This window comes from Balaenoptera acutorostrata, chromosome 3, assembly GCF_949987535.1.
Source record: "Balaenoptera acutorostrata chromosome 3, mBalAcu1.1, whole genome shotgun sequence".
Taxonomy (NCBI): domain Eukaryota; kingdom Metazoa; phylum Chordata; class Mammalia; order Artiodactyla; family Balaenopteridae; genus Balaenoptera; species Balaenoptera acutorostrata.
The window spans coordinates 76,635,254-76,655,865 of record NC_080066.1 but is presented as its reverse complement, the minus strand read 5'-3'; the positions used below and the strand labels follow the sequence as shown (position 1 = coordinate 76,655,865).

The 20,612-nt window shown below is 35.2% G+C and overlaps 1 protein-coding gene across 15 annotated transcripts in view; it reads right to left on the bottom strand.

Moving 5' to 3' along the window:
* Positions 1-20,612, bottom strand: part of ICE2 (interactor of little elongation complex ELL subunit 2) — a 93,042-nt gene that overhangs the window by 28,448 nt on the left and 43,982 nt on the right. For all 15 annotated transcript variants that reach the window (XR_009007554.1, XR_009007553.1, XR_009007550.1 and 12 more), the window contains 3 exons: positions 8,196-8,280; positions 6,888-6,938; positions 2,790-3,048 (listed from right to left, as the gene is read on the bottom strand). Coding sequence is in view for 1 of the 15 variants with exons in the window: in XM_057543364.1 (XP_057399347.1) it covers positions 2,790-3,048; positions 6,888-6,938; positions 8,196-8,280 (395 nt within the window). In the remaining 14 variants the exon portion in view is untranslated. The remainder of the gene's footprint in view (positions 1-2,789; positions 3,049-6,887; positions 6,939-8,195; positions 8,281-20,612) is intronic.

Sequence of the window (20,612 nt, the reverse complement as noted above, 5' to 3'; positions counted from 1 at the left end):
AGTGTGTTTCAGACCTGGAAATGATTGTAATTCCAATCACACTCTCTCATATTCCTTATACAACAGAAATATTACTAGCATTGCCCCAAGAGGCTACTGGCTCACTAAGAATGAATCAAACTCCAGCTACCCTCACCTAATATCTTGTCTCTTTAGGGGCATTTTTTGGTTTACAATTAGATGACTAGAAAAGACAAACTTGAGTTAGGGTTTGAGTCTGCCAGTCTGCCTATCTGAATCTGAAGACCTTTTTTAACATACAGATTAAAAAATTGCTGTGATTTTTAGATTATGTATACCACTCCCCACTCAAGTGGTATTTACTATAAAAGTATACTGACCACACTAATTTGTATCTACCATATTGCAAGCATTTTGACCCTATATGTGTATGTATGTATGCGCATGGGTGTGTGTGTGTGTGTGTGTATGTGATCCACATTTATAGCAGAAGCTGTGGAAGGAGAAAAGGGATAGGCACAGAGCCATTACAAAAAGACTAGAATCAGAAGAAGTCCGGAGTAGCACAGGAAGCAAATGGGATCCTCCTATTAAGCTCTGCTTGATGCAAAAAGAGGCAGACACAGGCTCTACTGGGGTATCTCTCAGGATTAGTGCTTAAGGTACTACTTACTACACAAAGGTGACATCTGAGTTCAAGTGGACTAGGGACTAAGGAATCGTATTAGAGACGGAGATATCTGTCATATGAGTTTTTACATCATGAAATAAGTAGATCATTTCTGTTCCATATAAGATCTTACGTCCCAGGGTTTCCTGAAGCTCTCGTCTTTTCCCTTGCTGCTAAAGCTGGAATCCCTATCTGTGCTTATTAGCTTGGTAGGACTAGAAAGTCTCATTCCCATGGCCTCGCTAGGAGGAAGTAAGGGAGAAAGATGGGGTAATTCCTACATATGTAGGGCTAGATTGTAGGGAGATGTGTAAGAGATCACCAAAAACTTTCCATGGGCTTAAAAAAACATCAAACCAAGCACTAGTTAGCTAATTGTCTACTGTACCTAATGTTTGGCTGTACAACAACCTGGTCCTAGACAATCTCACTAAGGATTTGTCCTTGGACTGAATGCATGAAATATCTTCAAAAAAACACAAATCAACAAATGCTCAGCATATACATAATTAAGCTGTTTATATTTATGTGGTCAAATCCTGAAAACATGGAATTGTGTCAAGACATTAAACTGTTCATTTTCACTAAAGAGGAATAAGCCACTCACACAGTTAAATGTTACAGGTGAAACTATAATCAGATTTTTCTAAGTTAAAATCATTCTCTTAGAAATAACATAAACTCTTCAAAAACAGTTTTCAATTATTATTTTTAAGTTAAGAAAATGTTGCCTCAGGAGGTTATAAAAATCACTACTTATATTGAATTTACACTGGAAATAGCCAACAAAAACTGTAGCTAAAATGGCTTCAAATACTAATAACTCACTTTCTCCATTCTTTCACTTGTCCCAACTAGTTAACCACATTTATATATTTTCTTGGCCAAAGTCAACTAAGAACGTGTAAGAAGTTGTCATTTCTAAAAGGATCCTCTCAATAATAACATTAGAATGGAGAAGTGAAATACATACTCGTGATAGATTGTCTGTGGTAAACATATTGAGAAGAGCAGAGAATTCAGACAATAATTTTGGTTCAAAGATTTTTGGCAGCAGGGAAGGAAAATGTACTGTGTTATTGCTGACTGAACAGTCAGATTCACTTGTAGAGAATAAAACTTTTCCTTCAACTAAACTCAAAACTGGAACTTCTTACATGATATAAAGAATGAGTGACATGGTAAAGAGTATCTCTAACCATGGTTTTACAAAAGTTTCAGACAGAGAAATATCATTCAACTGGTATTTCTGGGGAAGGATTCTATAAAGAGCATAACACTAATTATAACTAAAATATTGAGTGATAAAATACTTAGCGTTAAAACACAATTTACATCTTAACATCTTATTGTACTTAAAAAATTTTTATTTATTTATTTATTTATTTAATTTTGGGTGCATTGGGTCTTTGTTGCAGTGACCGGGGACTACTCTTCGTTGTGGTGGGCGGGCTTCTCACTGCGGTGGCTTCTCTTGTTGTGGAGCACGGGCTCTAGGCGCACGGGCTTCAGCAGTTGTGGCACATGGACTCTAGAGTGCAGGCTCAGTAGTTGTGGTGCACGGGCTTGGTTGCTCTGCGGCATGTGGGATCTTCCCGGACCAGGGCTCGAACCCGTGTCCCCTGCATTGGCAGGATTCTTAACCACTGCGCTACCAGGGAAGTCCCTATTGTACTTTTAATAAGGCACTGCAGTCACTAATTACTAACACTTGCTTTTATATTTTCCCATATCCTACTTATTAATTTTTAATTGTATCATCATAATTTTATTGCATGTATTCTGCAAATTGCCTCAAATATTTAATGAAATGAAACAGTATACATAAATAAAAATTGCAAAAAAAATTATAACTTTGCTTTTCATAGGAACATAGGGATTTAACTATGTGGTTGCCTTACCCATGCCCTCACTGGGGAGGCTAATAGAATTTTCTTTAGTTGACTCATAAACCTTACAAAAATAAAAAGCTCTATTGACATGATGACTGGGTTCAGTAGAGCGTACAACTTTATCTATGCTTCCTATAGTATTATTTTTAGAATGGTGTTGTGATTAACATGGCAAATGTGGACATCAGGTTGAAATATTATATAGTCAGTGAAACAGATAATAACAAACAACCTAATGGAACATTTAATTTCAGAAAAGATCTTACCTTTTGTTGTGTTGTGGGACCTAGTGACTTAGGTGGAAAAGTACAAGGTATTCTTCCATGATGGATATGATATGGTAATAAGAGACTGGGGTCTAACGGGACCCAGGGGACTGAGAGACTGGAAGGCACACCAGGAAGGCTGTAATGTGTTTTATGCAAATTGTACGCTGTCCGAGTAACTTTTCCATCAGAGGTCTTGTAGATCAGGAGTGAAGAATCTTCTGCTGCGTGAGACAACAAGTAGGAACCCTCCTGCAAGCTAAATCCACACAAGGAAACTCAACTCATTGGTTCACTGTGTCAAATTCAATAGCACTTTCTTAATCATAATATATTAATAAAATTGAAAACAATTAGGGGAATGGGATACCACCTCTAAAAACACTTTTATGACCAAATAAGATTTAAGAATCTTTTAAACTATTTTCATGCCTTTTCAGCAACTCATTTTAGTTCTTATTCCAAGTTCAGGATATATAATTATTTTCTTTTCACTGTTACATCAGTTAATTTGTAAAATTTCAAAAATTTAATGGGAAACAGACAGTCTGCCTAATTCTCTAATCCATGGACAACACATACGGAAAAGTACATATACATATATATATGAGTACATGAGTACATACACGTACCAGTCCTATACACAACATTTAAATTAATTAAACAAACACTGCACCTACTTTCTGTCTACTAATAGGTGAACAGAGATAGAAAAGTGAATGTGACAAATTCACTACACTGAGAAGTTTAAAATAAAGTGGCAGAAACAGTCAATGGAACAATCACAATATGAGGGGCCATGAGAATAATAGCAACCAAAGCAGTTAATAGGTACTGAATGTTTATCATGAGCTAATGACGACTGTACTGTTTATAACCATTTCATCATTAAATTCTCCAAAACAAACCTTTAAGGAATAATATTAATTACTAACCTCATATTTGAGATAAACAAAAATCAGACATGCTAAGTAATTTGCCCAAAGTTCTGAGTGCAGGACCTGGATATAAACCCAGGCAGTCAAACACCAAAAGCCATACCCTTAGTTATGATCCTCTATTGTCACAATAGTAAGTTCTGTCAAATCTACATTCTCCCTTTCCCTTTAGAAAGCTTTAAGGAATTCAGTGTAACAACATAAAGAGCTAAAAGGATACGATTAATATACTGTGGTTTTTTTGGGATTTTACATTCTAGCTCAAAGGTACATTGGAAGATATCAGTTCTTTCCCACAATCTATCATTAAAAATAAGGATCAGTCATACTTACAGGGATCTTCCTATAAACCTGATAAGTTTTTCATTAATTCATTACTGCTTTTAAACAGAAAAGTAATAGGTATTGACAAAAGTGGTTCAGAGAACTATTCTTATTCTCAGAGCATTTTTTCCCCATTTTCTATTCCCATATAAAGAAATGAATAATAATTGATTTGACAGTGGGAATAAGTAACATTTCAAACGCTGAGCTTTTATCAGTGAAACTTTATATCTTAACCTCCTTCACTAAAAATGAAGAATGCTTTGGTTTACAAAGAGAATTCATGGAGAATGAGACAGTTCAAGAAAGAATATCTTAAAAGTGCTGCATGGGGGCAGCAATGTACATGGATGGATACAAATATCAGTAGGCACAATAACGGCCTCCCCCAAAAACATACATCCCAAACCCTAGAACCTGTGAATATGCTACATTACACGGCAAAGGGGAATTAAGATGGAATTAAAGTGAAATTAAGGTTCCTAATCAGCTGATTTTAAAATGTAAGATTTTCCTAGATTATTTTAGTGGGCTCACTGTAACCATGAGTCCTTAAAATGCAGAAGAGGGAGGCAGAAGAGACTCAGAAGGAGATATGGCTTTGAAAGAGGTGAGAGTGATGTGATGTGAGGAGGATTCAACTCGCCTTTCAAAGTCTGAAAAAGGAGGAAAGGAAGAGCGCCACAAGCCAAAGAATGCAGGTAGCCTCTAGAATATACAAAAGTCAAGGAAACAGACCATACCCAGAGCCTACAGAAAAGAAGGCAGAAAAATGACACCTTGATTTCAGCCTGAGAAGACCTGTTAGCCTCCTGACTCACAGAACTGCAAGATAATAAATTCCTGTTGTCAACACTAGTTTTGTGGCAATTTGTCACAGCTGCAGTTGAAAACTAATACATAAGCTAAGATATTGATATTCAAGTTTCAAAACGCACTTGGTAAATTTCCTGTTTAAGCATTGTACTTCACATGAAGAATGGAATATATAAAGCAAAAATCTTGCCACAGAATCACAGAATCTCATAACTGAGGAGTACTTAGGAAATCACTGAAATCAACACCATCATTTTATAAATAAGGAAACTGGCATCTATCTAGTTGCATAAAAAGTAAGAGAGTTAGAACTTTGAGGTTTTTGACCTTTTGTTCAAATTCTTGAATTGTTTTTTAGTTTATCTTTTGGTAAGGGCGTAAGACAAGGCGTGCAAAGGTTCGTATAATGAAACGGTTTGATAAATGATCACGTGGAGAATCTATATTCTAAGATTTGCTATGGACCGAGTGACTAGCCTCTATGTTGCTTCCTTACCTTGAAAATGTAAACAATATAGCTATGGAAGGCTGACTAATATTCCCCCAGGATGTTTACATCCTCTCTCCAGAACTTGTGAATGTTACCCATCAATGGCTTTGCAAATGCAATTAAGGATGCAACGTGACAACAAAAGCAAAAATTTGAATGATGTACTTTGAAGATGGAGTAAGGGGCTACAAGTTAAGATATATAGGTATTTCTCTAAAGAAGACATACAGATGCCCAACATCACTAATCATCAGGGAAATTCAAATCAAAACCACAATGAGATACTATCTCACGCCTGTCAGAATGGCTATCATCAAAAAGACAAGTGTTGGCAAGGATGTGGAGAAAAAGGAACTGTTGTACACTGTTGGTGGAACTATAAATTGGTGCAGCCACTATGGGAAACAGTATGGAGGTTCCTCAAAAAATTAAACATAGAACTACCGTATGATCCAGCAATTCCACTCCTGGGTATCTACCACAAGAATACAAAAAAATTAATTAAAAAAGATATATGCATACCAATGTTCACTGCAGTATTATTTACAATAGCCAAGATATGGAAGCAAATTAAGTGTTCATTGATAAACGGATAAAGAAGATGTGATATGTATACAATGGAATATTACTCAGTCATAAAAAATGAAATCTTGCATTTGCAACAACATGGATGGATCTAGACAGTATTATGCCACATGAAATAAGTCAGAGAAAGACAAATACCACATGACTTACTTATATGTGGAATCCGAAAAACAAAAGAAACAAACAAAACAAAATGAAGACAGACTTACAGATACAGAAACAAAAGGGTGGTTGCCGGTTGCGGGTGGTGTGTGTAGGGAGAAATAGGCAAACGGGATTTAAGAGGTACAAACCTCCAGTTATAAAACTAATAAGCCACAGGGATGTAATACACAGCATAAAGAATATGATCAATATTATTGTAATAACTTTGTATGGGGACAGATGGTTATTAGACTTATTGTGATTTCACAATGTTTGCAAATGTCATATCACTTGCAAGTTTATGTAGTAAACTTGAAACTAACATAATGCTGTACACCAACTATATTTCAATTAAAAAAGAAAAGAAATACAGGTAGCCACTAGAAGCTGAAAATCAAGGTGAGGAAACAACTGTCTCCTCAGAGCCACCACAAGGAGCCAGCCCTGTTGACAAAAGTTTAGTCCACTGAAAATGATTTCAGATTTTTGACCTCCAGAACTATAATAGAATAAATTTGTGTTATTTAAAGCCACTAAGTTTGTGGTAATTTGTTATAGTGGCAATAGGAAACCATTACAATAGCCTTACAGAAAAATGTAATTGCAAGCTCATTAAAGCCAGAGACTATTATATTACCTTCTTATTTATATTTTCACAATTTCAAATTTGACACAGTAGAATAAATTCTGTATTTCTAGGTTATTTTCTATCTATTCCTAACAACATATATTCAAAGTTTCTATGAATTTTCACCCAAGAAAATTAGACATATCAACGCAAAATGCCTCCAAAGTACTTACCTACTTAATTTTCTTAGAATGTGTTGAAGGATGTTAAATAAACTTGATATCCTATTAAACAGAAGAAATCTATATAAAATTAAGTGACAAGAAAACTTACTCTTAACAATTTTAGCTCCTCAGGAAGAGAAATATCCTCAATAACAGAAAAAAACAACAGATGAAATAATGTAAAACACAGAACACCAAAATTTATTTCTAATTTGATTCACTTATAATATTTAATTAATTTTTTGCCATTTTCTGATTTCTCTTCAAAATCATCAAGTATTTGGCTGTGTGAGTCAGAGCAGTTGTAAAGAGATCATTATTTTATACTGAAACTATAAACTTTTTAAGAAGTTTATAAGTTTAAAATTTTTTTAAAGATTAAAAGTTTAAAAAGCCTTTAGTAGAACTAATCTGCAGAAGAGTTTGCCTTTTAGAGATGGTGGTGGTAACCAGAGAAATTGAGAGGTACTTTAAATGAATAAAGGGAAATGAAATATATTGATTTAGTATCTCTTCTAGACTTAAATTCATTCCCTTTATTATTTATTTGAAAATGGTTTTCATTGGAAGAGGTAGAGCAGGCAGTGAGTAATGTATGGAAAAGCTTTTCTATTCACATATGTAAATAAAAAGTTACTCCTCAAAAGAAGCAATCCTTATAATAGAAGTAGATGTTTTTAAGTATAAGCAGAGAATTCAAGTTTGAATCTGGAGGCTTCAAAAACTATGACAAGTCCCAAAGCTGGAACTATGCAAGTAATAAAAGTCAGGACAATTTCCCATCCTTCAAGGTGAATCAAACATATTAACTACCAAGGTTGTCACCCTAGTTCAGCTGTATGCTCAGGGGAAAGTCACTCCAAGTTCCAGTTTCCTCATATATAAAATGGAGATAAAACTACCACCAGTCCTTCCCGGAAAGTTGTGAGATGCAAATTAAATTCATTTCAATCCGATGTACAGTAATAGTTGGTAAAAGAACAAACCTTTAGAAGTTAGGGTGTCCAAATGAGTGTATACATCCCTGAGAGCTAAGAGTCTTATGCTCCCATACACTACCAAGATGGAGGACTCGTCTGTTGTTCTAGCCTCCTTTGTCTTAAGTAGAAATACTAGTGTCACTAGTACATTTAATTTGGAAATGGAAATGATTAATGTGAAATGGATCACAAACTGGGTCAGGGGGAAGCCTCAATGTAAAAAAGGACTAAAAGTCTTGAAAATAAATAATTTAAACTTAACCAATATTTACAGATAAAGGAAAATTAGTGATCATGTTACGTTTTTAAGTTCCCACCACAAAGTAAAGCTTCTTACTTGAGTGCTGAAAGTCTTTCTTTTAATTCTTCTGAGGTGATTTCTTCTAGCAGGAAAAGCTTTGAAGTAAATGTATCAATATGTCCTAAAATAAAAGATCAAACTTAGAAAGAACAATTGCAGTATTTAAAAAACAAAAAAGCCAAGTTATCCAGTCTCTTTAAAGATGTTTTTACAAAATTGTAATAATTGTAATGTAACTTTATATTCTAAAAAGAGGAGAAATAGACATTTTATTAAGTTTATTAACTAAAGATGTATTTTAAAATGACATTAGGGACTTTCCTGGTGGCACAGCAGTTAAGAATCCGCCTGCCAACGCAGGGGGACGTGGGTTCAATCCCTGGTCCAGGAAGATCTCACATGCGGCGGAGCAACTAAGCCCGTGTGCCACAACTACTAAGCCTGTGCTCTAGAGCCTGAGCTACAACTACTGAGCCCGCGAACCACAACTACTGAAGCCCGCGTGCCTAGAGCCCATGCTCCACAACAAAGAGAAGTCACCACAATGAGAAGCCTGTGCACCCCAACGGAAGAGTACCCCCCACTCGCTGCAACTAGAGAAAGCCCACGCACAGCAATGAAGACCCAAAGCAGCCAAAAATAAATAAATAAATTTATAGAAAAAATAAAATAAAATGACATTATAAGTCAGATTATAAAAGAAATATGTATTAATTCTAAAATATTTGCTGAACATAGAAAAGTTTACACATGTCCATAACAAAAAAAATCATCTCTAAGCCCACAATTTAAGAATAACAACTGTTAAAATAGTGGTGTTCTTAATTTTTATTAAAGTTGCATTTTTATGGAAATTAAATTTTTAGAGAAATATGTACCTATTATGAAAGCAAGCAGATAAAGTCAAATTTATAGTTTGGGCATGCTCTACAAATTTCTAAGACAGACTGGGTTAAGGTAAAAATTAGATTACAAAAATGTGGCTTATTCATTCACAACAGCCAAGACATGTATAACCTAAGTGTCCATCAATGGATGAATGGATAAAGATGTGATACACACACACACACGATGAAATATTATTCATTCATAAGAAAAAAGGAAATCCTGCTATTTGCAACAACATAATGGACCTTGAGGACACTACGCTAAGTAAAATAAGTCAGAAAGAGAGAGAAAAATACTGCATGATATCACTTCCACGAGGAATCTGGAAAAAAAAAAGTCAAACTCATAGGAACAAGTAGGAGAGTGGTTCACAGGGGTTGGGGGCTAAAAGGGTACAAATTTTCAGCTATAAGATGAATAAAGTCTGAGGATCTAATGTATAACACGGTGACCACAGTTGATAGTACTGTACTATATAACTGAAATTTGATAAGAGAGTAGAACTTAAATGTTTTCATCAAAAAACAAAAAATATATATATAAATATGTGAGGTGATGGATGTGTTAATTTAACTAGATGGGAGGAATCCTTTTACAACGTATACATATATCAAATCATCATGATGTATACTTTAAATATCTTAAAATTTTATTAGTTAACTACATCTCAATAAACCTTAAAAAATCTGGCTTATTTTTTAATTAAAGCACACCATAAGATTTCCTATGGTTTAAAAAAAAAAATCACAAAGTCTGCTCAAAGACTTACTTTCTTACAAACGTGACCTAATTCTAGAATTCCAAAAAACAAAATAGAAAACTCTCAAGATTACACTTCCATTTTAAAAAGTAATGCGTATGTTCTACAACAAAACAGGTTGAAACACAACACTGAGGTCCTGAAATGTTCCAAGGAAGTGATATAAAAGATAGCTCTTACTTAAATGTTATATAACCATGTCAATACAAAAATCATGTTATTACAGCAGTTAAATACATCAATAGCGTAAGAGTATAATACTCAACAATGCTGAAAATAATACCATTTTAATTTTAATTTTTTTCAGCTTCCAATATTTGGTTATCAAAATACATGACCTGGAAAGCTGACATCAATCATTGTGCAACAAAAAATGCACATAATTTAGTATCGCATTTTCTTATCTACTCCCCTTTCATTTGCTTTGTGCTCATAAAAAGAATTAGAAACATTTTTACCAGATACCTTTCTTCTACGACAACAAATCTATTTTTCCCACGCCTACTTATCATTTCCTGTGCCAAGTTTCAGTTTCACCTCTGCATTTCTAATGCTCATTATACAGTGACGTTTCTAATAAAAAGGACACATTTCAATGGTTTAATAACTGTAGAAAGGGAATATCAGGTACAATAAAACATTTTTAGACATTTACTAAATGTGCCTTCGAGGAAAATCACTAACAGTTCTTACCTTTTTAAAGCAATCTCAATGAAAAGTATGTATTATATAGTATATGTCAAATACAGTTAGGTCAAAAAATACAGAGAGAATACCATACTAAGTGCTATGAGGGCCCACCTCCTCAAGGAGCCTACAATTCTCTCAACATTGGAGCGTTTTAACCTGTGGGCCTTAAATGAGTTACATGTGTGTTTGAGATTTTTATCTCCTCAGTCCTTGGGGCAGCTGAGCAAGGCGTGGGATGGCAAGAGCTTCCTGGACATTACCCCTCAGCCACAGCAATCTCTTTTGTATATCACAGTGCGCTATCCAAATATTTTTTATGTGTGTCAAGTTTGGGAAGGTTATATAATACAAATCAAGGCTTTATATACATGCAGGCATTCATACATATTTATGTGCACACATACATATACATAGGCAATTCCTACTCTGCATGCAGTATGGGATGAGAAAAATAACCATACATAAGCCAAAACTACGGAAGCAATTTTAAAAATCAATGGGAAAAATTACAACTGTTCTATTACCTTTAAGATTTTTTTGGTCAAAACATTATAAATTCCCCATCAGTTATAAATGTATAGAGAAATGAAAAAATAGTAAAAAGTAATCTTTATTTAGTATACTGTAAATTAAAAACATTGAGATTTAGTGTTATTTCACTATAAAAAACTCATTAAGAGCAGTCTGACTGAATGTCAATATTATGACATAGTATGAGTGTGTTTCATGTTTGGTAATTGCAATCATTGTTGCTGTTGTTGTGGTCATCCATGTACAATGCTTGGTGTCAGTCTATTTATCTCTTGTAAAAATAAAATACAGTGTGTGTGTGTGTGTGTGTGTGTGAAAAGAAAAAAAAACAAAACAAGAGCAGTCTGAACAGTGCTTGTCGCCTTCTCCTGGTACAACTTATGATAGGGAGCAAGCACCTTTTCTATGCTGTGGTGAATGGTCACACTCCTTGGATCAGCTTCCAACATGATAGCCTTTGCGCTTTTAATATCATGATATATCTCCAAGAGTTCTTTTAATGTAAAATATTATGCCAGTGTCACTTCTTCATCCTTTATGCCACAAGCACTTTCCTCATTTATGTAAGCTCACCTTCGCTAAGTTCCTCTTTTGGCATATCTGGTCTCCTGAACTGCACCAGTGTCAACATTTCTACTGTCAGCTATTTCTCCTGTAACTCCATTTATGCTCAATTCAAATTTAACTTCCAGCAGTATCACCTTCTGTTCCTTTGCTGTGCTTTAATCTTTGTTGGCCAATTCCCTCTTCTGATTATCCACTTTTGTAAAACATCACACGAGTTTATCACTGGGAGACAAGGAGGGACCACAACTACACATTTTGCTTCCTGTGCATAAACTCAGTAACAGGTGCGCAGTGAACAATCACTGACAGACTTTGAAAGAAGTGACATGATTGGTCACTGGTCATGATGTGCATTTGTTACTTATGTAGTGATTTGTGGACTGAAGAGTCAGCAGTAACGTCTGTACTTTATGCAATTACTCACAGTTAAATACCTTCGTAACTGAAATTTGTGTATATCAGAATTGCGCAAAGGAAGGACTGCCTGTATGTCAACTATACAAAATTGATATATATTAGAGAACTGGAAAGTAGATACAGAACTTGTGATAAGATCACTTTGGGAATTTTCTTTAAGGAATACATCTTAATGTTTTTATGGGGCAAGAGGATAAAAAGAATACTGCAATCTAAAGGAACAGGAGAACACGTTCATAGCAAAGCAGACAAACAAAAAACAAGTATGTTTATTCTATCTGAAAAAGAGACTATAGGACTCTAGTTCAAAATTGCTGAACTAGAGTCCTATAAGCCAATATGCTCTTCAGTTAAATAAATGAGATTCTTTGTCACTTGTGTCTCGTAAGATATGCTGTATCTGAATCTCTCAACCATGCACGTAAACTCTACCCTTACTGTCCTCTCCAAAAGATCTAATGCACTGGTCCCCAACTTTGATTTCTGAGAAGAGACTGTCTTAAGTTTCTTTGAAATTTTGAGATCATAGGGCTGGGCAGGGAAAACTGACAATGAAATGCTTAAGTTAAATGGAAGAGTGGCTAGCAACGGTTGAGTGAGGGAAACACAGGCCACAACTGAGAAGGACTATGGTGCATGACTGCGTGGGAAAGAGAATACGAGCACGTGGAGATCTTCTGGTTAGGATTTTAAGGTCCCAGTTTCTAAGACACAATGAATCATTTGTCTTAAGTCACACTGATTAACATTGTTACACTCACAGTGCTTCATTTTTGTTACATCTGACCTCCCCCGCCCCCCCCCACCAATTTTTCCCTAGCCCTTTTTAGGTTTACAGCAAAGTTATAAACACTTAAAAGACTGTGACTAAATTCTGATCCTGCCACTGATGGAGTCTGTATCTATACGTAAGTTAATCATTCTGAGCTTTATTTTTCTCTTTTATTTAGAGCAGCAGTCAACACACATTAAAAACTATTAACTAACAGAAATCGAAACAGATGAAAATTTTTGAAAAGAATAAAATAATATGCAATATATAATTAACTATGCTTTGTTGTTTTGAAAAATCTTGGTTTAATTCTATGTGATAACAACTATTTGAAGGATGGCTGCAAAGTTCAATTCATTTTGCTATAGGTTTTAACAGCTGCCATAGCTAAAAAAAGATACCCACAATTATACATAGATCCAAATGGAACAAGTGCCTCACTGCTTGGCTTACTGAAGCATGACACTGATTGTTTTTAAGGAGAGGACCACCTGTCAATCCACATACTTAATATGAGTAATGTTTAATTTTTAATTTTTCATACAAAAAATAAATAAGAGTTATAATATTTTCTTCCTGCATCCCAATGGTTTGTCTTACATACATCTAGGGACAGTAAAAAGAATAAAGTACATAAATTCTATGGCTTGTTTTCTACCATCTCCCTTCTCCTTGACTTTTACTGTTCCTTCAATCAATTATCCAAGCCAACTTCACTCATTCTAAAAATACTTATTGAGCACCTCTGTGTGTCAGATACTGTTCTAGGTGCTTGGGATATATCAATAAACAAAAGAGACAAAGACAGGCAATAAATACCATGACTAATTAAATTACATAATTTGTTAGTGGCTACCAGAAAAAGGGATTGAGGATATATTTGGAGCCAACAAACCAGAGGAAGAAAGAAACCCAGTGATGTAAGCCTGGCACTTAGGGCTGCTTCTCTCTTAGGAGTACCTGTTAATCTGGAAAAAGCAACTGAGAAGCTAAGAAATGAACCAGAGCTCTCAATAGTCTCTCAGGATTAGAGGAACAAAAACTGGAGTTCAGGGTCTATGATTTAGATAAACACAAGTTCTGAGTTGGGATCCTGGCTTGGTGATTCTCTAAAAGGACTCATAGCCTCAGCATACAGTTGTAGTCATGGATAAGATTTGTTATAGCAAAAGGATACAAGCAAAAGGAGAATCACCAAAAGGAAAAGAAGTGTGGGTAAAGTTCAGAGGAAATGAGATGCAATTTTCAAAAGTCCTCCCTTGAGTTTCTATTTGGGATGATGATAAAGCTCTGGAAATGGACAGTGATGATGGCTGAACAACACTGTGAATGTATTTAATACCACTAAATCATATGCTAAAAAATGTACAGTAAATTGTACCATAAAATGGTTAAAATGGTACATTTTATGTTACATATATTTTACCACAATTAAAAAAAAAAAAAAGAGGCCTTTCCCATTTGAGTCACACAAGATTCACTTAATTCCTCCAGCAATATTTTCTTTTTATACCAGAGAAGCTTATTAGAGACCCAGCACTCAAGGTATTTATTGGGAGCTCATCATGTAGGCACCCTCTGACTAACACATACCAAAATTCCAGACTCTCAGAAGGAAAGCAGATGTTCAGAATAAGCCATATTGTTTATACAAACGGTGTAGACACAATGAACTCTCCTTATCAGCTAAAGGAAGTTTTACGTCAGTGTAGAAAACTGTTTACTAGCTAAGTTCCCAGACACCGGCCGAGGGCCCGACTTGCAAGTAAGATTTTCCAAAGACTGGCAATGTCAGACCATGAATGGCAACATCCTAGCAATAAGGGGGAAACAGATTGGTCTATCTAGGGTCCAAAGTCAAGCTTCAAATCACCTAAATCCCTGTAACTGGAATACAGTGAATCCGGATTGCTAGTGTGGTCAAAAGTAATCCTATCTAGAGGAAGATAACATTTTAGCTCTTATATTTGCTCTAGAATTTTTTGTATACAATATCTGACCCTTGATAAAGAATATTCTGGCATACAATGAAAAAACATGGAATAAAAAAGAAGACAGGAAAACAACATGCCATGGAATGAAGTGTCCCTGTAAAAAGATATGTTGAAGCCCTAACCCCCACTACCTCAGAACGTGACTTCCTTTGTAAGTAGAATTGTTGTAGATGTAATTAGTTATGATGGGTGGACCCTTAATTCAATATGAATGGTGTACTTATAGGAAGAGGATAGAGACACACAGGAAAAAGATTCCACATGATGACAGAGGCAGAGATGAAAGTGATGCATCTACAAGCCAAGGACTGCCGGCAAACACCAGAAGGAAAAAGAGGCAACAAAGGATTCTTACAGGTTTCAGAAGGAGCATGGCCTTGTGACACCTTCATTTTAAACTTCCAGCCTCCAGAACTGTGAAACAAGAAGTTTCTATTATTTTAAGCCACCCAGTTTGTGGTACTTTGTTATGGCAGCGCTAGGAAACTAACACAAAAAAATAATAGAAAAGATTCACAAAGAATCTAGATAACAGAGGTATTAGAGACACTTTAAAGTAATTTTTGCCTAATACGCTTAAGTTTTCTATAGAAAACTATAATGTATAAAAAAGAATCAAATGAAAAATCTAGAACCAAAAAAATACAATAAATGAAATTGAGGACTCAGGTGATGGGTGAAATAGTATATTAGGGATAGCTGAAGAGAAAATTAGTAAAGTAGAAGAAAATATTGAGAATCATGCATGAAGAGTCAAAAGAAAGGTAAATACAGAAGAGCATGTAAGGGACGTTAAGGATACAGTTAAGATGTAACATAATAAAACTGAAATCCCAGAAGAGAAAGAGAGCGAATGGGGAAGAAGTGATGTTTGGTGAGGTAATGACAAGAATTCTCCCAAACTGATAAATGTCATCAAATCACATATTAAGGAGCAATGTTATAAAATGAACATGTAAAAAGGAATATTTACAAAGAAAACATAACATAGGCACAATGTACGAAAACTGCTGAAAGGGAGAGAGATACAATTTAAAGTCTGCCAAAGAAAAGAGACATATTACTTGCAAAAGAGCATAAATCAGATGAACAGCTGACTTTTCAACAGAAACAAAAGAAGCCAGGAAACGTGGGGTGGGGGAGGGATGGATTGGGAGTTTCGGGCTTGTAGATGCAAACTATTATATACAGAATGGATAAACAACAAGGTCCTACTGTATAACACAGGGAACTATATTCAATATCCTATGATTAAACCATAATGGAAAAGAATATAAAAAAGAATGTATATGTACATATGTATAACTGAATCATTTTGCTGTACAGCAGAAATTAACACACACTGTAAACCAACTACACTTCAATTAAAAAGAAAGAGCAAACATTGAATTGATAATTAGAAACTTTTCAAAAAGAAAACTCTAGGGCTTCCCTGGTGGCGCAGTGGTTGAGAATCTGCCTGCCAATGCAGGGGACACGGGTTCGAGCCCTGGTCTGGGAAGATCCCACATGCCGTGGAGCAACTAGGCCCATGAGCCACAACTACTGAGCCTGCGCGTCTGGAGCCTGTGCTCTGCAACAAGAGAGGCCGCGATAGTGAGAGGCCCGCACACCGCGATGAAGAGTGGCCCCTGCTTGCCGCAACTAGAGAAAGCCCTCGCACGGAAACAAAGACCCAACATAGCCAAAAATAAATAAATAAATTAATTAATTAATTTAAAAAAATTTTAAAAAAAAGAAAACTCTAGGCTTCACAGGTCAATTTTACCAAACATTTAAGTAAGAAATAACACCGGGCTTCCCTGGTGGCGCAGTGGTTGAGAATCTGCCTGCTAATGCAGGGGACACGGGTTCGAGCCCTGGTCTGGGAAGATCCCACATGCCACGGAGCAACTGGGCCCGTGAGCCACAATTGCTGAGCCTGCGCGTCTGGAGCCTGTGCCCCGCAACGGGAGGGGCCGCGATAGAGAAAGGCCCGCGCACCGCGATGAAGAGCGGTCCCCGCACCGCGATGAAGAGTGGCCCCCACTTGCCGCAACTGGAGAAAGCCCTCGCACGAACCGAAGACCCAATACAGACAAAAATAATAAACAAATAAATAAATAAATAAATAAAAGAAAATCCTTTAAAAAAAAAAAAAAAAAAAAAAAAAGAAATAACACCAATTTTATAGAAATTCTACCAGATAACAGAAAAAGAGGAAATAAATCCCAACTCATTTTATGGCATAAACTTAATCTTAATACTAATACCTCACAAGGAAAATTACAGGCCAATCTCACTCATAAACACAAACAGCAAAATAAATATTAACAAACTAAATCTACCAATAAATAAAAAGAGTAATATACCATGAGCAAGATGGAATTATGGCAGGAACACAAGATTGGATTAACATTTTAAAATTAATTAACACGATTCATCACCTTAGTAGGATAAAAGACAAAAGTTATACCATCATATAATCTCAATAAATGCAGAGAAAATATCTGATAAATTTTTTTTACCCATTCATGATTAAAATTCTTAAACTAGGCATAGTAAAGGAACTGCTTTCTTCTAATAAATGCTATCTACAAAAACCCATACAAAATACTAAACAAAATGTCTAAGCTTCCCGCTTAAGATTAGACACAGGCAAGGATGCCCATTATTCACCTTCTATTCGAATTCTAGGCAAAGAAGGCAAGGAAAAAAAAAAACGTATAATGATTGTAAAGAAGAAATAAAATGGTCATTATTTGCAGAGAACATAATTATTTAATTAGAAAATATAAATTACTAGAAAGAATAAATGAGCTTAGAAGTTACTAAGATACAATATCAATATACAAAATCAATATGCAAATAAATCCTGTATTATCAGTAACAAGCCATAAGAAAATAAAATTTCAGAAATACCTTTTATAATAACATAAAAGAATTATCAACAAATACATTTAACAAAAGATGTGCAAGATCTCTACAAAGAAAATCATAAAGATATTAATAGAAATTAAAGATATAAATAAATAGAAGAATATCTAAAGTTCACAGATTGAAGGATTTGTTTTTGTAAAGCTGTCAATTTGTTCCACATTGAGTCAATGCACTTCCTAACAAAAATCCCAATCTTCCTGTTGCTGTTGGGAGAAATTAACAAGTTGACTCCAAAATCTGTAAATGCAAAAAGGGCCAAGAATAGCCAAGAAATTCTTTTAGAAAAATAAGTTGACATGGAACTCTACTCAATACTCTGTATGGATAAAGAATCTAAAAAAGAGCAGATATACGTATACATATAACTGATTCACTTTGCTGTACAGCAGAAACTAACAACATTGTAAATCAACTATACTCCAATAAAAATTAATTAAAAAAAAAAGTTGACAAGATTTACTTTACCAAACAGTAAAAGATTTTATAAAGCTAGAGTAATTAAGACAGTGTTAACTGTCTAGCTACAGTAATTACTCTAACTAGAGTAATTAAGACATGTACTGCCTCAAGGATAGAGAAATAGGGAGTCCAGATTAGATTCACATATATGATTTACAACACAAGTAACAATGGAGAGCAGCAGAGAAAGGGTGGTCTTTTCAATAAACAGTAATGAAAACTGAAAAAAAAAATCTTGATATTCCATGCAAAAATAAATACCACATAAACTGTGTATCTAGAAATTAAAAAATAATTTTAAAAAGGCTTCTAGAAGATATTATATTCATGAGGCTGCTGGAAGGAAGATTTGTTAAACCGGGCAAAGAAAGCACTAACCATAAAGGAAATGACTAAATATTGGTCTATATTAAGTTCAAAAGACACTTTTAAGAGACTGAAAAGGCAAGTCACAGAGTACGAGAAAAATATTTGTAACATTTAAAACCAACAAAGAACTACCAAACAAACAAAAACTTGACAAGAGAAAAAGAGGTTTGAATAGGCAAGTCACAAAACTGAACATCCAAATGATTATTAATCACATGAAAGTGTCCAACTTCATAAATAACCAAGGAAAGGCAAATTAAAACAATAATGAGATGTTAATAATACCTACCCACCAGCATGGCTAAAATTAAACTGATAAGGCCAAGTGTGGGCAAGGATGAGGAGAAAATGTAACCCTCACAGTGCTAATATAAGTGTAAATTGGTACAGTCACTTTGGAAAACTTTTTGGAATTATCTACTGAAGATAGGTGTAAGCTTAAACTATGACCCAATAATTCTATGACCAAGTAGTTCCATTCCTAGGTATGTGCCCAACAGCAATATGTACCCATTGCGCTAACACACTTACAATATGTTCATAGTTGCATTAACATAGAAACAACCTAAACAGGCTCCCAAAGTTAAACGGATAAATAAATGGTGGTATATTCTTACAAAGGAATATGTCAAAAACAATAAAACTACTGTTACACACACATAAATTTCAAAAACTGTGTTAAGTAAAAGAAGATATAAACAAAAGAACTTTATAATTCCATTTGTATAGACCTGGCAAAAACCAAATGATTACATTAGAAGGCAGGCCAGTGGTTACCCCTGGAGAAGAGAATACGGCTATGTTGGGAAGTGGCACAAGGTGGGGTCTTCTGGGGCACTGGCAGTTTTCAACTTCTTGATCTCGGTGCAAATTATAGAGGTGCTGGCTTTGTTATGATTCCTTGAGCTGTACATTTATTTTTTTCACTTTTCTGAGTGTATATTACACTTAAAAAGTTGCATATGGAAAAGAAAACATTATCAAATCAAAGATGTATTTTACAACTGACAATATTTTAGGACAGACGGAGTACTACGTAGACATTTTTAAAATTATGTGTAAATAAAGAGAAGTTACCAGTTTTTTTGTTTTAGTCCGCTTTTAATCTTTGGTTAAGAAACCCTTTTTTACTCTTGTATGATAAAGATGATTGTCCATATTTTCATCTAAATTTTAGATTAATAGCTGGTTCTTTCTCCGTACAGAAATATACGAAGTATCACTTCATTATCTTGGGGTATCTATTTTCATCAAGGAGAAGCGTACTTTTAGGGCATTATATTATGTAATCATTGGAAGAAAAAGGATTTGTGTATATAGTCCCTGAGGTAGATCGAACAAAACATTATTATTTCTTGGCTGTGCCGCATGGCTTGTGGGATCTTAGTTCCCTGACCAGGGATTGAACCCGGGGCCACAGCAGTGAAAGCGCCGAGTCCTAACCACTGGACCACCAGGGAATTCCCTGAACAAAATATTATTATGTCCATTACATACAGATGAAAAAGCTGAGGCCCCGCGAGCCACAACTACTGAGCCCACGTGCTACAACTACTGAAGCCCGCGCGCCTAGAGCCTGTGCTCTGAAACAAGAGAAGCCACTGCAATGAGAAGCCCGTGCACCGCAATGAAGAGCAGCCCCCGCTCGCCGCAACCAGAGAAAGCCCGCGCAGCAACGAAGACCCAACGCAGCCAAAAATTAAATAAATAAATTTATAAAATACATAAATAAAACCCCTCAAAACTCAGAGATGCTTTTAAAATAGCATTTCAAAACATTCACCCCCACATAAAAAACAAAAAACCCAAACAAAGCAAACACAACCATATAACAATGCAACATAAGTTTCTCACCAAACAGTGAGAAACAGATACCACTGTTTCTGTTGTCAAAGATACCAAACACACCATTCCATTACATTAAAATGAATGCTTATCAGTGGATAGGATTTACCGACGATAAATAGCACATAAGGCAACGATTACTTATGACTTTAAAGAATACAGTAGTCCCCCCTTATCCCCAGGTGATATGTTCTAAGACCCCCCCCCAGTAGATGCCTGAAACTATAGTATTGAACTATACA